Source organism: Nothoprocta perdicaria, unplaced genomic scaffold (assembly GCF_003342845.1).
Source record: "Nothoprocta perdicaria isolate Ctin4 unplaced genomic scaffold, notPer1 scaffold_170, whole genome shotgun sequence".
Taxonomy (NCBI): Eukaryota; Metazoa; Chordata; class Aves; order Tinamiformes; family Tinamidae; genus Nothoprocta; species Nothoprocta perdicaria.
In genome coordinates, this window is record NW_020454872.1 from 435,126 (window position 1) to 454,456 (window position 19,331).

At 56.0% G+C, this 19,331-nt stretch overlaps 1 protein-coding gene across 1 annotated transcript in view; it reads right to left on the minus strand.

Annotated features, from left to right (window-relative positions):
- PLXNA2 (plexin A2) overlaps positions 1 to 19,331 on the minus strand; it is a 134,906-nt gene that overhangs the window by 46,860 nt on the left and 68,715 nt on the right. The window contains exons 5-6 of the mRNA XM_026036097.1: positions 13,141 to 13,275; positions 190 to 290 (exon numbers count right to left, since the gene is read on the minus strand). Of these exons, the coding sequence (XP_025891882.1) occupies positions 190 to 290; positions 13,141 to 13,275 (236 nt within the window). The remainder of the gene's footprint in view (positions 1 to 189; positions 291 to 13,140; positions 13,276 to 19,331) is intronic.

Below are 19,331 nucleotides of genomic sequence, written 5' to 3' on the forward strand. Positions count from 1 at the left end.
CGGCCTGTGTCCCGAGCAGGAGAGCTCAGCACAGAGGTCCTGCTGCCATGGATCTGTGTTCTGTGTCCCCCTGTGCCCCAGGACACCCTCTCCAAAGGAGGGAATTTGCTTGGTCTATCCCACCTCTCCAGAGTGTATCCCACCTCTCCAGGTTGCATCCCACCTCTCCAAAGGTGCACATGCACTTACATGTGGTGCAGGGTGCACCAGCCGCAGTGCGGGTCCCCGGAGCTCAGGCACTCGCCGCACGTCGTGTACTGCTCGCAGGACTCCACCGGCACCCGCGACACCTGCAAGGGAAGCAGCAGCGCGCGGTGAGCGCCCGGCGCCAGGCCTCGTGCCCACCAGCCTCCTGAGCCGCCACCGGGGCACACAAAAGCAGTCCACAGGCTCCAGGGACCTCACTCGGACACCTGTGCAGAAGCCAGAGAATGGGAAATATTAGACACCGAGTCATGAGGCCATTTGGTCACTTGGGCAAGGCTCTACTTGCTGCTGCCTGCAAAAAAGCAGGAGAAAGGCTGTTGTGCCGGGTGCTGTATGGGGTGCTGTGCGGGGTCATGACGGTGCTGTATGGGGTGCTGTGCCGGGTGCTGTGCCGGGTGCTGGGCCATGCCGGGGCCGTGCCGGTGCAGCGCGGACGGCCGCAGCAGCTGGGCCGCGCGGGGCTGAAAGGCAGCAGTGTCTCGGCGGACAAAGGCCACTTTGACGCCAAGTGCTGTTGATATAGTGAGAACCCAGTTCCTCTCTAAACATGACACCAATAGGGCTGCTATTCTTCTTGTTTCCTGAGCCCCACTCGACAGCCTTCCCTACAACACGAACCGCGCGCATCTGCGCGGAGCGGCGCTCCCGGCGGAGCCCGAGGCCGCGGGATGCGCACGGCTGGGCTTGGGCGAACCCGAGCGCCAGGGGACGCGGAGCCTGCGGAGCAGGACTGCGAGCAGCGGATGCTGCACGCAGGGACGGCTCCGGCTCGGAGATGGGAAGAGATGCATATGACAGAGAGGAGCGTGAGCCGGATCCGAGATCCCGCTGCCAACGGCTCCAGAGCAGTGCCTGCAGGTCCGTGGCCCAGTGCTCATAAGACCAAGATGTTATTGGCCATCGTTACAACCCAAATACCTAACAGACTCCAGTACACTAAAGAAAATATTTCATTTTAATGGAAAAACAGGAGAAATCCCACTGGAAGTTGGCTATTTCCACGTGTTAGCGCAAAGCTACTGCGATTCTGTGTGGCTGAGAGCTGCTTCTTCCAGAGACTGCGGAGCGGGACAGCGCAATTCCCTTCTTCCTCCCAGGGCTAGCAGAGAAAAGCTCTTGGCCCTATGTGTTTTTCAGCTCTGCTCTGCCAGCATAGTTATCATGGGGAGATACGAGCATTTGTATCTGAAGTCCCGTGCTGAGAGAGAGCAGGACACAAGGCACCATGGTGCAGATTCGCGGATAACCAGGAAAAACACCCTGGATCACCACTGATTTGGGAAAAATCCAGCAGAGAGTCACTGGGATCAGGCAGAGGAATGATCCTTTCTCCAGGGTGGCCAGGTAAAAGCTGGAGGAGACGCTGGGAGTTGCACAGGAGCACAGGGGCAGGAGCATGTGGGTCGGGCACCTCGCGGCTCCGCGGGCGCTGCAGCCCCGGGCAGCCCTGCGGGAAGCGCAGGGGGCTGTTTGGAAAGGGCTCTGCTTCTCTGTACTTACTCTGCAAAAGCAAATAGTTCTCTCTGTTTACACGGATGAAGATTAGTCACCCAAGTGCTCCCGGCACTCACAGCAACCGCGTGCAAGGTCTTCAGGGGTGTGTTGTGCAGGGCCAGCCTGAGCCCCGACGTCCCCGCTGATGAACTAACTCAGCGAGAGCCAGAGCATCCCGGGGCAGGGGCTGCTGCAGGGGCAGCGGCGGCTCCAGCGGCTGCCCCGAGGCCCCGTTCCAGCTCCCTCAAGAGCTCCTCATGCCCGGGAGAGGCCGGGCCGTCCCGGGCCCTGCGCCCTGCAGCCGCTCCGCACGGAGGGCAGCGGAGCCGCCGCAGGGCTGGCGGCATCGAAGCGGCGCCCGCGACGTCGGGCAGCGGAACGGTGAGTGGGAGAGGACCCGGAGACAACGTTTCCATGACTACAAAGGGATTATTTAATTACAGCGCTGCAGGAGCGTGCGGAGAAACTCCCTGAAACCCTGATCCGAGCGGCCTTTGCGGCATGCTGGGCTCTGTGCCCCACGAGCCCCCTTCGCTTCTCACCAGCTGCCGGAGCACCAGGACGGGAGAGGTTTCCCAGGGCAGAACCTGGGAATTTTGGCACCAAGCAAGAGTGCGGACGGCGGGAGCAGCTGCCGGGGCTGCGGCTGCTCGAGTGCCGACGCCACCCGGCCTGCAGCCCTGCTGCATTGAACAGAAAATTAATTAAGGTGAATAACTATAAGGAGCGCACTGCTCTGCCGTGCTCTTTGGTAAGTAAGTGGTAAAAAGAGAGGTCTGAACACGGCTGGAGCTGGGAGCAGGGTAATTAGGTGCTCCACCAACACGTACGAGTGGGCTGGGCTTATTAAAATGACTGTTTTAGTCGGAGCGGTGCCAGAGCCTCATTAATGGCACAATGGGTCGGATCCCGGGAACGCTAATTAGCCGCGGACTCCTCAGGATCCTGGCTCGGCACCGCAGGGGCCGAGGGGAGGCCACGAGCCGAAGCGGAGGCTCCGAGGCCACACGTGTCACCAGATGCTGCCGCATTCCCACCCGACCACGCGCGGGGCGGCAGAGGCCCCTTCTCCAAACCACAGCCCTGCAGCTCCCCAGTTTCGGTTGCAAGAGAGGATTACGGCGCGCCAGGATAAAACCGAGGAGTTTAAAATGACAAACAGACTCCTAAATGGGATTAGAGTCATAATGAAAACAGTAATGAATGAACGAGGCAACCAAATATTACCCATTAATATCAGACAGAGAGATTAGATCCCAAGGCACTGCCTTTAAAAACGACGTGAAATTACTTCAATTACTCTGCATCGATAAATAACAAGGCTATATTTACTGTTAAAGCACATCCTCCTCCTCCCCTCAGTGTGCTCGGGCTCGTCCTTCCCGAAAGGGAAGAGGGGATCATGGAGAGGCTGAAAAAATAACGTATGGGGCTCTCTGAGTGCCCCTTCCCTCCCTGCCAAGGGAGGCCCAAGCCTGCCTGCCGAGCAGGGCACCTGCTCTTCATCTTCTATGATGAAGAGCACGAGGCCGGCACGCACACGTAGGTGTCACAAGTCACCCCAATTTTGCCATTAAATGGCTTTGCAAGTGCTTATTGCAAGTGGCTTGGTCAGCCTCATTGCTCGTTACTGCAAGGGACTTGTCCCTTATGGAAGTGGCAGCCAGCAGCCAGGCTCGGTCTGGAACACGCTGGGCGTGAGGGAGCTGTGGAGGGAGCTCCTGCACCTGGTCCAGGTATGGATAAATTCTGGTCCTGCATAAATCAGATCCCCAGAACAGCCCTGGCACTAAGTCCGGTGCTTTTGCATCCCTGAACGACCAGTGAACAGGGAGGTGGAAAGGGAGGAATGCGCCGAGTCCTTCCCAGCGCTCCGGGCACGGATGACCTTTCCAGGGCTGTACCTGTATAAATCTTATTTAATGAAATAATAAAAAAGAGACCAAATGAAGGTTTAATCATTCCCTGCAGCAGATTTACACTGAAAACACAGTCTGTTCAGGCACGGCGCGTTTACATAACAGCCCTTTAACATTCCTTTCCCAAGTGCTGGGGTGACTCCCGAGCAGCTCGCAGCACCGGGGGTGACGGCAGCCCTGGACCGAGGGCGAGGGGCCAGCAGGAGCCAAAGAACCAGCCCTGGCCCGGGGGCTGCATTAAACACACAGCTAGCGGGAGGGCACAGCCACAGCACAGTGGTTTTCGCCCATTAAACCCTCCCCACAACATTCCCATCCTTGGAGCCCGTGCTCGGTGCCACCCCCCAGGTCGGCACTTTAAATAGTTGCTCCCCGCTGCAAACACTGCGGCTTGGATGTGTCCTGGGAAGCTGGGCAAGGACCTCCCCTAAGCAGGAATAAAAGCTGCAGCAGCTTCTATAGCCGGGAAGGTGGAGCAAAGAACTTCCCTGTCATCTCCACTTGCTTTTCCTCAGGCTGCTGTTTTGCTGCTCGGGAGATGCAAATCAAAGAGCGGCTCTGAAGCTGCGGCGCTGCTTTGATGGGAGGCAGAGGCAACGGGCTGCACTTAGAAGCTCGGAGCTCATATGTAAACTCCCGAATTGCTGCATTAATGTTCACAGCGCTGCAGCGCTAAGTCACTTGTCCCCAGAAGCCAAATCGGGCTCTGCTGTAAACAGGGTCCTGACATCAGCAGCTCTGGCTGGATACGGCACTGGGGACAGGGGCTTTCTGGGCAAGGAAGCTCCTGGCTGCTCTCAGGAGCATCTGCATCTATTGCCATAAATATAATTGGCATCAGCATCGTTATGGAGCCTGCACCACAGCTCGGGGAAAGGCCACAGGGCTGAGGCTCCGACTGGAACCTCACAATAAATGAGCCTGTATGGAAATCAGGAGCTCTCCGCTTCCAGGGAGCCCCAGCACGGCAGGGAGGATCCTCGTAGCTCTCTTAATTAAAACGTGGAATCTGTTGCCACTAAAAGCAACGAGCACCGGCAGTACTGGAACATACATATATGTATATCTGTATATACCTTATCCGCTCACATTGGCTGCTGGAAAACCAGTTCCCTGGGGCCATCACCGACTTGGGATGCCCGAGGATGCCACTGACTCGCTGAGGCCTCGGGGACCCTCGCGCTGCTCCTCTCGCCCCGATGGCCCCGGGGCCTCCGCTCACATTCCTGGGCAGAACCCGCTGGCCAGGCTCGGGTTTCCCAGGCGGGCAGAGGTGCCAGGTGCAAACCCCGCCGCGCGGGTGCCCGCCGCGGGCGCGCGCTGCCCAGCGCCCTCCCAAAGGCTCCGCTCGGCGGCACAGCTGTGGGGACAGGACTCACGGCCCCACTCCATGGGCAGCCGCCCTTCCCTGCTCCCAGAGCTGCTGGTTGTGGGCAGGAGGAAGTAGGGCAGCGCGTGGAGCCAGCCGAGCGGAGCCTGGAATCATCCACAGATCCAGCCTGCAGTCAAGGCTCCCCTTCTCCCGCTGGGAGAGCCTCGGGCCCTGCCGCCCCACACACAGCAAATGCTGAAGGGCAGAGCCCATCGGGAAGAGCGGGGGCCTCAGCAGCCCCTGCCCCCAGCAAGGCCATGAATAAGTACCGCGGCTACGGAGAAGGTGCCGGCCCCGCCGCGGCAAGGACGGAGCCGAGCGATGACTCTATTTCTGCTGCGCCGGCAGCCTGACAAGTGGCAAATGAACCTCCGCAGTCCCCTGCTTCCCCTCCTTATTCTTTCTCCTCATACAAGTAGCAGGAACACGGCGGCGGGAGGCGCCGGCGGCAGCTGGGCTCGGGATGAGAAATGAGCCGCGTGAGCCGGGGCGGCAGCGGGGCCGGCAGGATGGAGACGCCGCGCACACGGAGACGCCTGCGGCCCCGGCTCCGCGCCTCCCGGCTCCACGCGGCCCAGCTCCCGCTTCATTCTGCACGGGGAAACAGCAGCACCCGCCTTGGGTGCTGCCCGCGATGATCCCTGCCCTGCTGCTCCGCAGGCTACACCCCAAGGAGCCCCTGTGTCCAACCAGGATCCGAGTGATCCCCCATCCCGCTGCACCATCGGGATGGACTGCTGGACACTGCAGCGCAGGCAGGCAAACAACCCAATTCCCAAGGCTGGAGCCATTTCAGGGCTCTTCAAGATGTTTAAGTTACTCCAGGAAATTATGGGGAAACGTATAGGCACGAGCGGAGCTGCACAGAGCCTTTAAGATCCAAGGCACTTCAACACCCCACGCAGCAATCCAGGTTGCTGAGCCACATCCCTGTTTTCCTGCTCCCGCTCCTGATTGCTGCGGTCTGGGAGCCTGGTTGCCCTGTCTGACCGGGGACCCAGGGCCGTCACAACCCATGCAAGCGAAACGGGCAGCCCGGAGGCAGCTCCTCTTTTCTGGGGCTCTTCCGTGAGCAAATGAGCCTCCCTCTCCCCTCCATCCAAGAGGCTTCCTGCTCGCTGAGGAAGGCCGCCCACGGTGGATGAAGGCCCCAGGGCTGTTTGGAGCGTGGCTTTGGTGTCACTGCTCTCGGTGTCCCAGCACAAACCTGCACCGGGTTGTCCACACGCGGAGTCAGAGCCGTTACCATCAGGGCAAGGACCCATCCACATTGCTCTCATTGACAGCTATGGTGGCCGCAATTTCCTCCCACATCCTTGGAAGCTAGGGCACAAATTTGCTGCTGCTGTGATACTTTAATTCATTTCAAGAGATTTATGCCTAAGACTAAAGTTGGCCCTGCATATTTTACACACAAGCCTAGTAATCAGCAGTGGAAATAATCCGCTGTTTGGCTGCTCTGATGTTGCCATCTTCTGTGCATATCAAAACGACAAAGACATCAGGCCCTCAAAGTCCGATTGAAGAATAATTGGAAATCCAAAGTGGCACTAAATGTTATTTTCTAAATAAAATGCATTCAATTACAGAACACGAGGCTGTAAAGCATTAAGAAGATTAGTCAGGGTGTAAGAAAAAAAGTATTTGAGCCTTCAGAGAGCTGGCTGCATGCGAGGCAGGATGGCCCCGTCCCTGGACAGGCAGCGGCGCTGGGCACCGCTCGGGGCTCTGCTCCCACGGGTTGCTCCTGCAGCTCCCAGGGTTGCACCTTATCCCGCCGCCTCGAGCTGCGAGTGCAGCCCCTTGTGCCCCTGCTTGAGCCTTGTTGTGCGGGGCCAAGAGCGGGAGGGAAAACAGGCAAAAGAAGGAAAAGCAGAGAAGGGGGCAGCACACATTGCTACTGCCGAGTCTGTGAGATGTGGCAAGGGGAAAAGGCATGTCAGCATAGGCTCGGCTTTAGGCCATTAACAGGCACGCTAAGATAGGCTTGGCTTTAGGTCATTAAAAGGCACATTAGGATGGGCTTTAACGTCAGGGGTCAGAGGCCTCTGTGCCGCACGGGGGTGAGCGTGTCCCTGGGAGCCGCGCGCTCCCTCCACGCGCTCGTCCCGCCGCTCCGCGCCCGGAGCAGGGGGAGCCGCTCCGTTCTCCCGGGCACTTCCTCTCTGCAGCTTTCCCTAGCAGCTCTGCTCCCCGGAACGAGCCCTCGCTGCCGCGCCGGCTGCGGCACGATGCGCCGCGCGGGAGCTGTAATTATTTGCATGTCTGTTTGCTGCTTCCATGTCAGGATTTAAGACCAGGTGAGGCTTCTTTGCACGCTGATTTTTGCTTGTTTTTGTTTAAAAAAGAGAAGGTAATTGCACTTGAAGTCACTCAGGTGCAGAGGCAACAAATTACTGACCCGGGGCTGATCTCCAAGAGCAACGACAGCATCCGACTCCGCTGATAAACACAGGAGTGCAATGGGGGAGAGCGAGACCAGCCTACACACAACTGAAGATGGATTTATTCCAGCCTTTGCTATAAGGCTGAAGGCTGGGAAGCCAAATCCCTCTCTCCCAGGGTTTCATTAGCCGGGAATGGCTTTCTAACGAGATTTACACAGTCTAGCCCGGAGCCTACACATTTTGCTCTGCACCCAGAGACAATAACAACGGGGAGCTAAGGAGATGCCCTCTTTCTCTCTGGCCACCCATTATTCAGGACTGTTACACCGCAGCATCAATATGATTACACAGAGTGAAAAAAATAAAATAAAACCATGCCCTTCTGTAGCATTAAGTCTCCAATTTCAACTGACCCAAGCCAGGAAAATTTATAGTTATGGGGACCACACTCAGTCCATTAAGAAAGGATCCGAAATTACCAGCTGGGATCAAAATGACTTTCTCACCTCTCCTTGCAGCGGTGCGGAGCCGGCTCGGGGGCCCCGCGCTGCTCTTGGTCCAAATTCCCCCCAGGTCACCAGATGGAGCAGGAAATTGGACCGTGCGGCTCCAGATTCCATCCAGGTGCCAGAGAGGCACTAGTCTCCAGGATGCTCCAGTGTTTACAGGAACCATTTCCAGTTTACTGGAAACTCCACTTTACAAGGAATGATTGGAACACCTTTTTCCCATGGAAGGAATGTCTGTTTACTTGCACCAAGGTCTGGCCATCCATCCTCCCCTCCAATTTCTCCCCCAAAAGAAACAGAAAACCTTATCAGCATGTTCTTCCCGAGATATTAATAGCACCCTGGATGCTGACAGTTGCCTGCCTATGAGTCACCTCATAAAGGGATGGGAAAGAGCCTGCAAGTGGGGCTTGGTAGGAGGAAACAAGGGAAACGAGCTGCAGCGCTGGACGTCTCCTCGCCGGGGTGTTTGCTCTCACACACAGCACATGTCCGTGCAGTTGGGTCAATCATTGCCTGAATTTGTTAAGCTCCCAGGTGTGCTGCAAAATGTACCATTTTCCCAGATACTTTGAAAGCATCTTAGATATCAGAAAAGTCCAACTCGATCTTCTCCAGGCCCCTGGGAGCCTCGTGCCAGAGAGCAGTGGGCACCATCCTGCCCACGCCATGTGCTGTTAGCATCATATGCTGGCTGCGTTTCCGAGGGCTCAGCTTGGTCTCTCTTTGAAAGGAAACGTCAATACTAATTAAAAAGCCGTAGGGGCACAGAGCAGATAAATGGCTGATTGCAAGAGAAAGGAGGTAGGCAAACTCCAAAGCAAGGAGCTTCCAGCTCCAAAACACCCATGCCAACCCCTGTGCAGCCCTTTGGGCTGCAACCCTTCAAGAATTAGGATAATCCGAGCACAATATTTCCCTACCACCTCTGCAGACTAGAAGGCCGCTCCTGGCAGCCCGCGCTCACCTGCTGCCGGGAGACCTTCCCGGGCTTCCCAAGGGAGCCTCGGGCCCTTCCTCCGGCCGCTGCGGCTGCCCTCGCGCGCTCTGGCCGTCCCTCGCAGCCCACAGCAGGCAGCAAAGCAGGAGCATCTCCCTCATGGAGTGCCACATCTCGGCTGAGATCGCATCTCCTTGCAGGGCTTCCCTCTGCAGCAGGATGCAGACATCCCACGGGGATGGCAATTTGGAGGCTTGGCCTGGAATTCAGACTGTTTCTTTTTTTTAAGTACCATTCATCTCAAAATTACTGCAGGAATCTCTGTTTATAGCTACATTCCCCCGATCTGATCTGGCCTGCAACCAATAAAACGGAGATACTGAAAGTGCAAACCCAGGCAGCCTGACGCTGCAGAACTTTCCAGTGCCTGGGGGGAAGAATGATGCGACTTAGGGCGTCTGGGTTAAGACTCAGGGTGGATCTCAAGTCTTTCTGCATCTTTCTGTCCCTGCCAGCCCCGGGGTCAGCTCAACGCGGAGGACGGAGAAGGAGCCGGGGCGGCCAGGGCAGAGCGGAGCAGCTCCCTGGGCTCTCGGGAGCAGATCCAGGCGGGCGAGGGCCGACACCTCCTCGCCGCTTCCTTCCTGCAAACTTCATAATAATAAAGTGATACTCTATAGCATATCCCTTTTTCCATTTCACCCTTCACTGGATCATTTTATGCATCTATTCCCATTGCTAATTCAAACTAATTAAAGTATAAAATAGAATAATTTGTGCAATTTCAGAGCTCCCCTCACCATATTGTGAGTTATGTTTCTTTTCTGTTCGTGCCCGGTGCAATAATTCCCCTCCGCACCGGCTCAATAGCCGCCAAACTCATTTGCTGAGGAGAGTAACTATTACAGCAGCACGGAAAGGAGGAAGAAAGAGCAAAAAAAGAAAAAGCTTTGCTGGAGAGAGAAAGAGGAATCGGAGGTTTTCTTTTAAATTTCATAGCTGAGCACTCGCTGCAATGGGCGGTGTGAAATTTCACATTTCTCCTTGGAGGAATTATCCGCGTGGGGAATAGAATTCTCGCCTTGCTCTGATCATACAGCAAAGCACAGAGGAGCGACCCGTGTCCGCCTGGCCATACGGGGAGACACCAAAACGCTTCCAAGGCAGCCCCGAACTTTGCCTGCTCCCAACCCCGCACTGCCAAAGCATTTCGAGTTGCCTGCCTGGGAATGACGCACTAGGTCTGTGGGAAGGGAGGCCTTGGAAAGGGAAGAAAATGCCACAGCAAATACAGGGGAACCCCATGGCTGCGTCTGGCAGGGGAAAAATAGATTTATCTGAAGGAAAACACAGCAGAGCAAACTGGGGCTGTGAGCAAACCTCGCGTGCATGTGGAAGAACCGTGTGAGCAAGGTCTGAAACACGTCTCATTTGGGCAAACGAACCCACTGCCTGCAACGCTTCACCTTTGCACCGGGGCCTTTTTGCACCACTTCCACCACGGATGCTGCTTCTTGAGGAACTGCTGCTGCAGAGGGTGCAGCACTGAGCTCTGTATCGCAGCGCTCTGACGCTCTGGATGGATAAATCCTGCAGATCCAGGCCCGGTCGGTGGGACAACCACACTGCCAGCAGGGCAGGGAAACAAGGCCGCACGTGTCCGAGCGGGCTGAGCTGCTCCGTTCCCGTCAATTAACACATCCTGCTTGTCAGGTGCATGTTGGTAATGACCCCAGACTACTTTTTAGTGGAAGTCCTTAATGATTCCTATCTGGCTACAGAGAGGACAATGGGAAAACCTAGCCTGGGTATAGGAGCTGTAGGCAGAACTGGGCACCTGGGCACGAGCCGTGCAGCCCTGGGGCCGCTCGCCTGGCCCCCGATCCAAACTTTGCTGGGGTTACATCCCCCCAGCTGTCTGTTCAACTCACAGATAATATAGCTAAAAATTTCATCAGATCACTTCCCCCCGCCGCCCCATCCTAACAGCTCCAGTCCCTTTTAGCCACATCTCGTGCATTTTGCATTCTGTCGTCTCCGTTCTTTTCAGGGCACGTTGGTATTTACAGCCCCGCTACCTCCCTCGGTGCTGAGGACTGGGCTTTTCTCAGGCCCCCAGACCGCGGCACCGGCGAAATGCAGCAGGGCAGGAGCCCTGTCGGACCACGTTTCTCCTGCCTAGCGCAGGAATATTCCTTCCCAGCAAAGCCTGTAGCACTTTGATCCCGCTGCTTTAAATCTCTTATTTATAGCCCTTGATTAAGCGGTGAAGTCTTCAAGAGACGGCAATTCCGCTCTGGTGTCTCCCGTGTCTCCGCGCGGCACCTCTGCCCGCTCCAGGATTAAAAATAGCAGAATTTGTTCTTCTGGCAAGAGCTGCACAGACCTTTGCCCCAATTCCTCGGTGCTCGCACAGTGCCCCCGGCCCAGGATGAGCACTCAGGGGCTGCAAGGAGCAGGTTTTGGGGAGCAAAAACAAAGCGGTGCCTGTGAAAGGGCTGAACCGACCCACAAGGGAGCACAGCCTCAGAGTCGGGAAATTGCTCGTGTCCTACAGGACCTCCAGAATTGAAATGCACGGAGCTCTCATACATTAAAAAAGCTCCAGTCTTCCTGACGCACAGACAATTAATACTTCATGACTGAATTATTATAAAGCCACTTCATATATATATAGATAGATATAAATACATATAACACCAGCGTTTTCTTCCTGTAAGCCTCAATCAGGCTTTCTGGCTTAAAGCAAGGAATCTCAGAGGCTTTTCTGCACCTGCAAAGGCTGCTGATGCAGGTTGTCCCACACATTGGTCCTTAGAACTGGAATGTCATTAAGCCGGGGGGCTCCTGGGGGCCCCAGGACCCTCCTTACCCTTCTCCTTCTGCGCTGACATTAACCCCTTGCTGCTGCCTAATCCCCAGGCACAGCCTCGGGCCTCTCTGCTTTTGGCTTCCGAATCACGCATGCATCTTCTCCAAACAGCAACTGCTTCTCAACGCCGACCTGCGGCATCTCCCGCTGTTTGGGACGTAACTCTGCCCAGGGCTGCCGGTGCCATCGGTGCCGTGCCGCTCCTCCCGCCCCGGCTGCCGCGGCGTGCTGCTCCCCAACACGTCTCCGGCTCGGGGGCATCTCGAGCCTCGCTCGGCTCGGGGGCAGCAGGGCTGTTTGTTTGCTGCGAAACCAAGCTCCGCTCCCAACAGGCACAGCCAGAATCACTTCTCTTTCGCCACAGGAGCTATCTGAAAGCAGGTGCAGCGGGAAGAGCGCCTGTGAAAGCTCCTAATAAGCCCTCTTAAATCATGTGCTTAAAGAGCTCGGGATAAGTAGCTGGAAGCAAAGTTTCTCTTCCCCCTCGCCCCTGAACCGGGCTGTGCAACTGTTGCTTCTGTGCTTTGTGGGAGTGAAAGCAAATGTCAAATATTCTGCTTTGGAAGAAGCTGGCAATGAAACATGAAAGGCTCATGGAGAGCTCAAAGGAACTGCACATAAATTGGAGCGAAATGCAGACAGGGCTGGGCCGGGCGCCAGGGCGAGCGTGGAAGGACGCGACGCCTAAGCAGAGCTCCAGATTTAGGATGAAGCAATTACTTTTCTCAACTCATTTCAGCATAAAGCTGATCCTAGCAGCTGCTAACTGAGCAAGAAGATGGGTTTGATACAGGGATGATGCATGGGGTTTTTGTTGGGAAGCAGCTATACATCAACACAGCCTATTGCCTAGGCTGTGCGTAACCACAGCCCGGCCAGGAACGTCCCTCCCGCCCCTGCTTGGTACCTGGGCTCACCGCAGAGACGGAATTAACATTCCGGGAATACTGCATTATTTGCTAATTCTCTTCACATCATTTTGTTTCACAATTAAGCAAATTAGCACTTTGATGAATATTAAGGCTCTCTCGCTTCATAAAAGATGAGTTGGAGGCATCCCCACTGGATTTGGCTAAAAAACTGTTTTGCACCCGCTCTGGTTGTTTTGTCACTGGTATGAGCACGTGATGGATACTAAGGCTGCCTGTGAAAACCACCGTGAGATTAATATTTTAATGAAACGGTTTTATTTTGGAGGATTGCTTCAGGTAAGTTAGCAAACAGTTTTGCTAGTTTTGGAAGGAACTATCTGCTCTGCAGTGCAGTGGGACTTGCTCAATACCTGCTCCATCTCTGGTGTGTACAAGCGGATCCCAGAGCGCTCAGAGGTGGAACCTGATCCCTTGCTCAACAGCCAAGGCAACCTTAGCCAGCAGGCACCGAGTCCATGCTCTGCATGGAAGGAAGCTGCAGCCGTGCAGATACAGAGGAAGGTCTTACCTGCCGTTCCGACATGACGTACAGGTACTTCTGGTCAATGGAGAAGGCCATGTCTCGAAGGATAGGGCTCCCGTCCTTGAAAACCGTGACCATTTCATACTGAATTCCACCGTGGGGAGGACCATCTGCTCGGATCTGGAAAAAGCACAAACAGGTAACTTCATAGCAGCCAAATTCCAATTTTTTTTTGTAGGGGGACGGGGAGAAGGGAGAGGGGGAGGACAAGGTAAGAAGAAGAAACAAATTTAAAATCACGGTTTGCAACTTGGAGATGTGAAGCCAAGACAGTTGGCAAGCGCTAGGAACATGCAAGAGCTAAAGCAGGGATTCTTTCTGCATCGAGACTAACATTATTTCCCTAGTCCATGTGAAGCAAGGGGAGAGTTTTCTGCTGGCAGGTGAGCTTGCAGACAGCCACTGTGCTCTGAGCACTCATAGGCATCCAACAGTGAAAGCAAAGTGAAGCAAAACAGAATGGCATGTCCTGAAGAACCCAGGTGCTGATGAAAATCAGCCCTCTGCACTGTTACTGCAGGCTGCTTGGGAAGGACAATCAGCTCTGCTCTCACGTTGCACCATCTGAGGAGCCAACTGGCCCGTAACAGCCACCACGTCCTCCTGCCACCCCCAAATAGCATCTCTGCTTCAGGATCCTGGGATGACATTGTCATCCCATCCTGCTGGGCTCGGCAGGGCTCTGCGAGGTAACACGAGTGCAGCTCGTGCTGCTCAGCGCAATGACCAACCCCATGGCCAGATGGCTCCTTTGGTTTTCCAGCCCGCTTGTAGGAATCTTCCACGCCAAAAGACAACTCCCTGGCCCTGCAGGAAAGGCTGCCGGAGACGTGACAAATCCCACCGCCACCAGGAGCTGCTGCTGCTGAGAACCTATCATCTCTTCCAAAAGTTAATAATTCATGGCCTTGGGAGCCGCGCGAGGGGGAGGCAGGAGGATAAACAAACAATTTACATTGTCTTTCCTACCAGGATTTGCATATTTGAATAGCCATTTGATTGCAACATGGTGTCTACATAACATCAAGCTGAAAACCCTGGCAAGCGCCAGGCAGGGAGATTAGAGCAGCCACGCGAGCCAGCGGCTCCATGGTGGCCACCGGCAGCGCCGGGGCTCCCGGCGACACGGATGCTGCCGCGCGGCGGCGCGGGGACTGCCCCTCGCCGGCGGCGCCTCGCAGGGCGCGATGCCATCTGCCGCGCCGGGCTCTGCCGCCGTGTCCGCTCCGCTGCCCCTCCGGCGGCAAGCGGCCGCGACACGCCGCTCCGCACGGCTCCGGGGCTTCGGAAAGGGCAGCGCGGAGCTCCCGGGGGACGTCGGCTCCCTTCGGGTGCCAGCACGTGGGTCCATGCAGAGCTCCCGGGGGACGTCGGCTCCCTTCGGGTACCAGCACGCGGGTCCATGCAGAGCTCCGAGAGGACGTCTGCTCCCCTCGCATCCCAGCACGCAGGTCCCGCTGCACCGACCTCCTGCCGTGCCAGCCTCGGCACCACACCACGGTTGTGGGCTTGAGGCCGTGCCATGGGCGCCAACAAAAACCTGCAAAAAAGCTGTGCAGAGCCGTGGAGCACGAGGCCCTTGGAGGGTGTCCTGCACTGCAGCCGTGGCCCCGCAGCCTCCACCACAGCACCGCGGCCTCCACACCAGCACTGCGGCCTCCTCGGCCTCCACAGAGACGGCTGTTTAAAGCTGTTACCACAGCAACGCCAGCGGAAGTCCTCCCATTAACACGTCTTATTGTGATTTAATTACTGCTCTCGGCTGGGTGGGCGGCGCTGGGGGGTCCCTGGCACCAGGGGACCCGTCACGTGCCACCTGCTCCGTGTCCTGGAGCGCCGGGGCCACCGCCACCTGCGGAAACGGTGTCGCGCCGGGCCAGGACAGGGCTCCCAGGCTTCCCTATCCCCCTAATTCCACCACCCACCGAAGGGCAGAGATGTCCGCGGCGCGGAGCGGGAGGCTCTGCGGGGACCGCGGTTCTGCAGGGGCTCGGCGGAGATTTGTGCGTCTAATACCCGCACAAGAGCGACTGCAGCCCTAAGCTCGGCATTATCCTAAGAGATTAGCAGAATTCCACATTGTGCCGCGCACACGCTGCCGCCGAGCACCCACGGGGATAAGCGCATGAGCCCTTCAAGGATCTCCGGCGGTGAGAAGCTCCAACCTCCTGCATTAAGGTTTCTGGGTGTATTTTGCCCAGCTTGCATTAAATCTAAGATACCTAAAACACACACAATAACGCTGCGTTTGTGTATAAATGGACATTGCCATAGGCTGCTCTCTGGTCTAGGAGTCACACCAGAGCGTTGCCTATAGACACTGAGGGCAATATACGAAACATCCTTTACTACCAAGGCGTCTCTTTGTAGAACTACCACAATTTTTTGACATCAACAGTTGCAGGTATCAGCTCTTGAGCATTTCCCCCAAAAAAGTCTTCCTTCAAAGCTGCAGGATTTCTTACTTCAGTGCTGGAAATAGGTTTTTGAATCAGGCTGGAGCAGAGTATTGGTTGGACGGTTTTCCCCTACCCTTTCCATCAGGGATTTTGCACAGCTTCTCCTCCCCAGACTAAAGGTAATTTCCTAACAGCAGCTCCTACTAAGGGTAATTTCCATGAAGAAGAGATTCAGCAATGCAAAAGCTTCCCAAAGACAAGACAAGATAAATAAACGAGCCCGGCCTTTCTGCGCGTGCTTCTATCAAGCAATCTTCGCAGAAGGCATTCACATTTGCTAATCCAATTTCGCCGAGGCAGACTATTGTCCCATCGCGCTCAAAAGGAGGCGAAGACGCCTGTGATGACCAGGCACTTTCTCCACCCTGCTCATGAACATGCCTTTTCCACAAGCTCATTTCACACGTCCCCGTGCTGGGGTCTGTGTGGGCCTCCGAGAAGCACATAGAGCATCCCCAAGGAGGGGAGAATCCGGCACGGGAAACACAAATCTCTACCCAAGGAGTTCTCCAGAGCCCTTCAGGGCCTATGTGAGATTCCTCTGTGAGTAAAGAACCCTTCACATTCGAAATTCCCTGGAGAATTGCTAACATCAGATAATTTTCTGATGCTCCTGGGAGCTGGGTGAGAGCCACTTACGGCTCCCTAACAAACCGCAGGGAAGTTGGGTGACTGTACGAGGAGCCTGCAATGGATCCGGATCGGAACCTGCTAATGCAGATATTGCCGAGCCCCGTGTGAGCCACGGGACAAGAGCCTGTCCCACGGGTCCATCGCAGGGAGGAGATCCCGCTCCGACACGCCGGATTCCCTCACGCCCACACGACACTCAGCACACAGAGCTCTGCGTGGGGAGTCCCCCCTTGAAACTCAAGTGGAACTGTAATCCCATTAAGTATCTTTCCTTTAAATCACACATATGTCCGTAAGGAAATTAATGACAACCCTTACATGCACATTCAATTCAAATCAGCATATCCAATTAACTTCATTACCTGGAGGCCCCCTCGCGTCCCAGGCTCCTTGCCTCCCGTCACACTCCCTCTGTGCACTTCTCCTAAATCAGGACAGAATATGCCCATGGTCGTGGGCATCACCTCCACTTTCAGCCTCCAAATAGCCCCAGGAGAGTCGGCTGCTCCGAAGGCCACGGGCTCCTCCAGCACCAGATTTCATGGTGCCACGGGACAGCGAACAACAGCTCTGGGTTTCTCAGCACATTCTGACAGACTGGACTCGAAGTAACAGCGGTGGGTGAATCAGGGGCACCTTGATGCAACCCGTCTGAATCCTTCCCAAGCTCCTCTCCTCCCCTCTCGTAAAGGTAGAACGAAGGTCTCGAGGGCTCCCTAGGGCCCTTTTGCTTAATTCTTGCTATAGCTTTTCATCATCAAATGAGCATTAAAACTCTGACCAGGCAAACGCAGCCTCGTATCGCATCTTCTCCTCCCGCTGCTGGTGCGGTACAGATAAAGCACCAAACCAAGACAGCCTCTCCTCTCAGATTCTCCTTTTCTGGAGACAGTTTCTTCCTTCACCCCCTCCCTGTAATTGAGAGATGCTCCAGGTGCCAGGAGACAGATCTCCGCCTCGGCATTTGCTTGGATGCTGGGATTCCCTATGGATTCAATGGATGGTGCCCCTCGCTCAGACGATCCCTCCTTTCCAGCAGCTGTGACCACCGTCCCCGGCGCGCAGGAGCCGGTACCTTGGAAAGGAGCAGGGCGGGAGGGAAGCCCAGGAGCTGAAAGCAGAGGCCCTGGGCTGCTTGGCGCCGTGTCCTGTGCGGAGCTGCAGAGCTCTGCTGAGTGCAGGCAGGGAGAGCAGGCTCAAGCCTCAGTTTATTCTCCTAGGGCTTCATGACCCACATTATTTATAGAGCTAAGGGTTTTCTTTTTTGAATCCAATGCTCATGCCAAAAACGCCTCTGTTCTAGGAATGTCTTTTACACCCACCTGTGATTCCCATCTCTTCTAGGCTGGGAACGTTGGCTCTGTGTTTAAAGTCACAACCTGGCGGACGGCAGCTCCCCGCAGGAACAGCCATCGCTCCCATTCCAGCAAGCCGGCATGGAAGAGGGCACAAAGCAAAAGCAGGAGGCAAAGCCCATTCCACCTCTCTGGAGGCCCTGCAGGCTGAGGCGTCTCCTGGGTGGTGGCCCTTCCAATGAAGTAAATCCAAGGATCTTCGCATCTACAGTCCATGAAGCTGCTTCTGAGCATGGGGGGTCACGTCACGTTGAATGTGGTAGGAAGAACGTGCCCCAGAACTGCCACAGCAGGTGGTGTGGCCCAGGGTCTGCTAAATATGGCCCAAATCCTCCTTTCTCCGGCCTCAGGAACACCCACATTTCTCCTGCCTTCCGGGGGTGAAAGCAGCTGATAGTTGGGTTCAAGCTGCAGCTCAGCCACCACATCAGGGGCCGGAGCTCAACCCTGACGCAGAAGACGGCACTGAAGCTGCTGCCAGGTCTCTCCCCAGCCTTTATTCCCTGCTCCCATCCTCTCTGCTCCCTCCACCCTTCTGGAAAGCTGATCTCCTAAGATAAACCAGGGCGGATGGTGCAGAGGCGCCATGCAGAGACTAATCAGCAGCCCCCATGTCTTTAATTTATTACTGCGGGAGAGGCTCGTTTAGAACAAAGCTGCCAGTTCAGAAGATCATTTCTTTAAAAGACTTCTTATTTGAAAAGCTGTCAGCTCACACCTTGTCACGGCCCTACTTGCAGCAGCAGAACTTTAATAATGTGCCACCTCATGCAAATGAACTGCTAATTAATTAAGTAGTGTTCTTCCGGGGACAGATTCATTAGAATGAAATTTGGGAAGGCTGGAAGACGTGGGAAGATGAGGTTGCGTTTCTCTGGATGGTGCTTTAAGATGAGCAGCTCTGCCTTTCCCTGGAGCCTGGCACTCGGGGATCGGTTCCAGAGAAGCCGGATTCCGCTCTGCTTTCCTGGGATGGCTGGGTGCAAATCAAGGATGGAGGCAAAGCTGCCTGCAAGAGGCCAGAGCTGCCCTGGGCTCCAGACAAAGCGGCGGGAGGGGCACCACGTCATTCCCCTTGTTCCCATTCTGGGAAGCCAGCAGGGAAAAGGGCACAAGGCAAAAGCAGGAGGCAAAGGCCAAGGGCTCCGGGGCCTGGGTACCGCAGGCCGCGCCGCTCTCCGGCCGCACTCGGTGCACAGGGACGGTCGCTGGGGCTCTCGCTCCCGCACCTTGGAGCGGCATCGAAGCTGCCCACGAGCCAGGGAATGCGCGAGGTGAGAGCATCCCGTGGGCTCATCCTGGACGCGGGAGAGCCCAGGGCACGGCTGCAGCTTGAGCAAAACCCGCTCGCTTGTGAGCCGTCCCCGAGCAAAGCCCCGGTGTGCAGCGCCCTTCTTTTGTGCAGCCACGAGCACCCTGCTCCCTTCACTCTCCTGACTCATTTTTGAATGAGATGGCTCGGTGCTTCCCTGGGAAACAGGCATCGCTTCGTTAGCGGCACTCTGCTGCTCGCAGGCTTTACGCGCAGGCACTGAGCGAGGCGATCATCAAAGAGGCTGAGCGCCAGTCTCCTGGAGAAAGGGACGAGGTAGGAGTTTCCGCAGCACACGGCAGCGCGCGGCAGCCTCTGCAAGGCCAGCCCTGCCGTTCCTCCCCCGACCCACCCCTGCTTTGTGCCGCTCTCAGCCGCTCCTTCCCTTGCAGCTGGGAAGTAGCTGGAAGTTCAGGA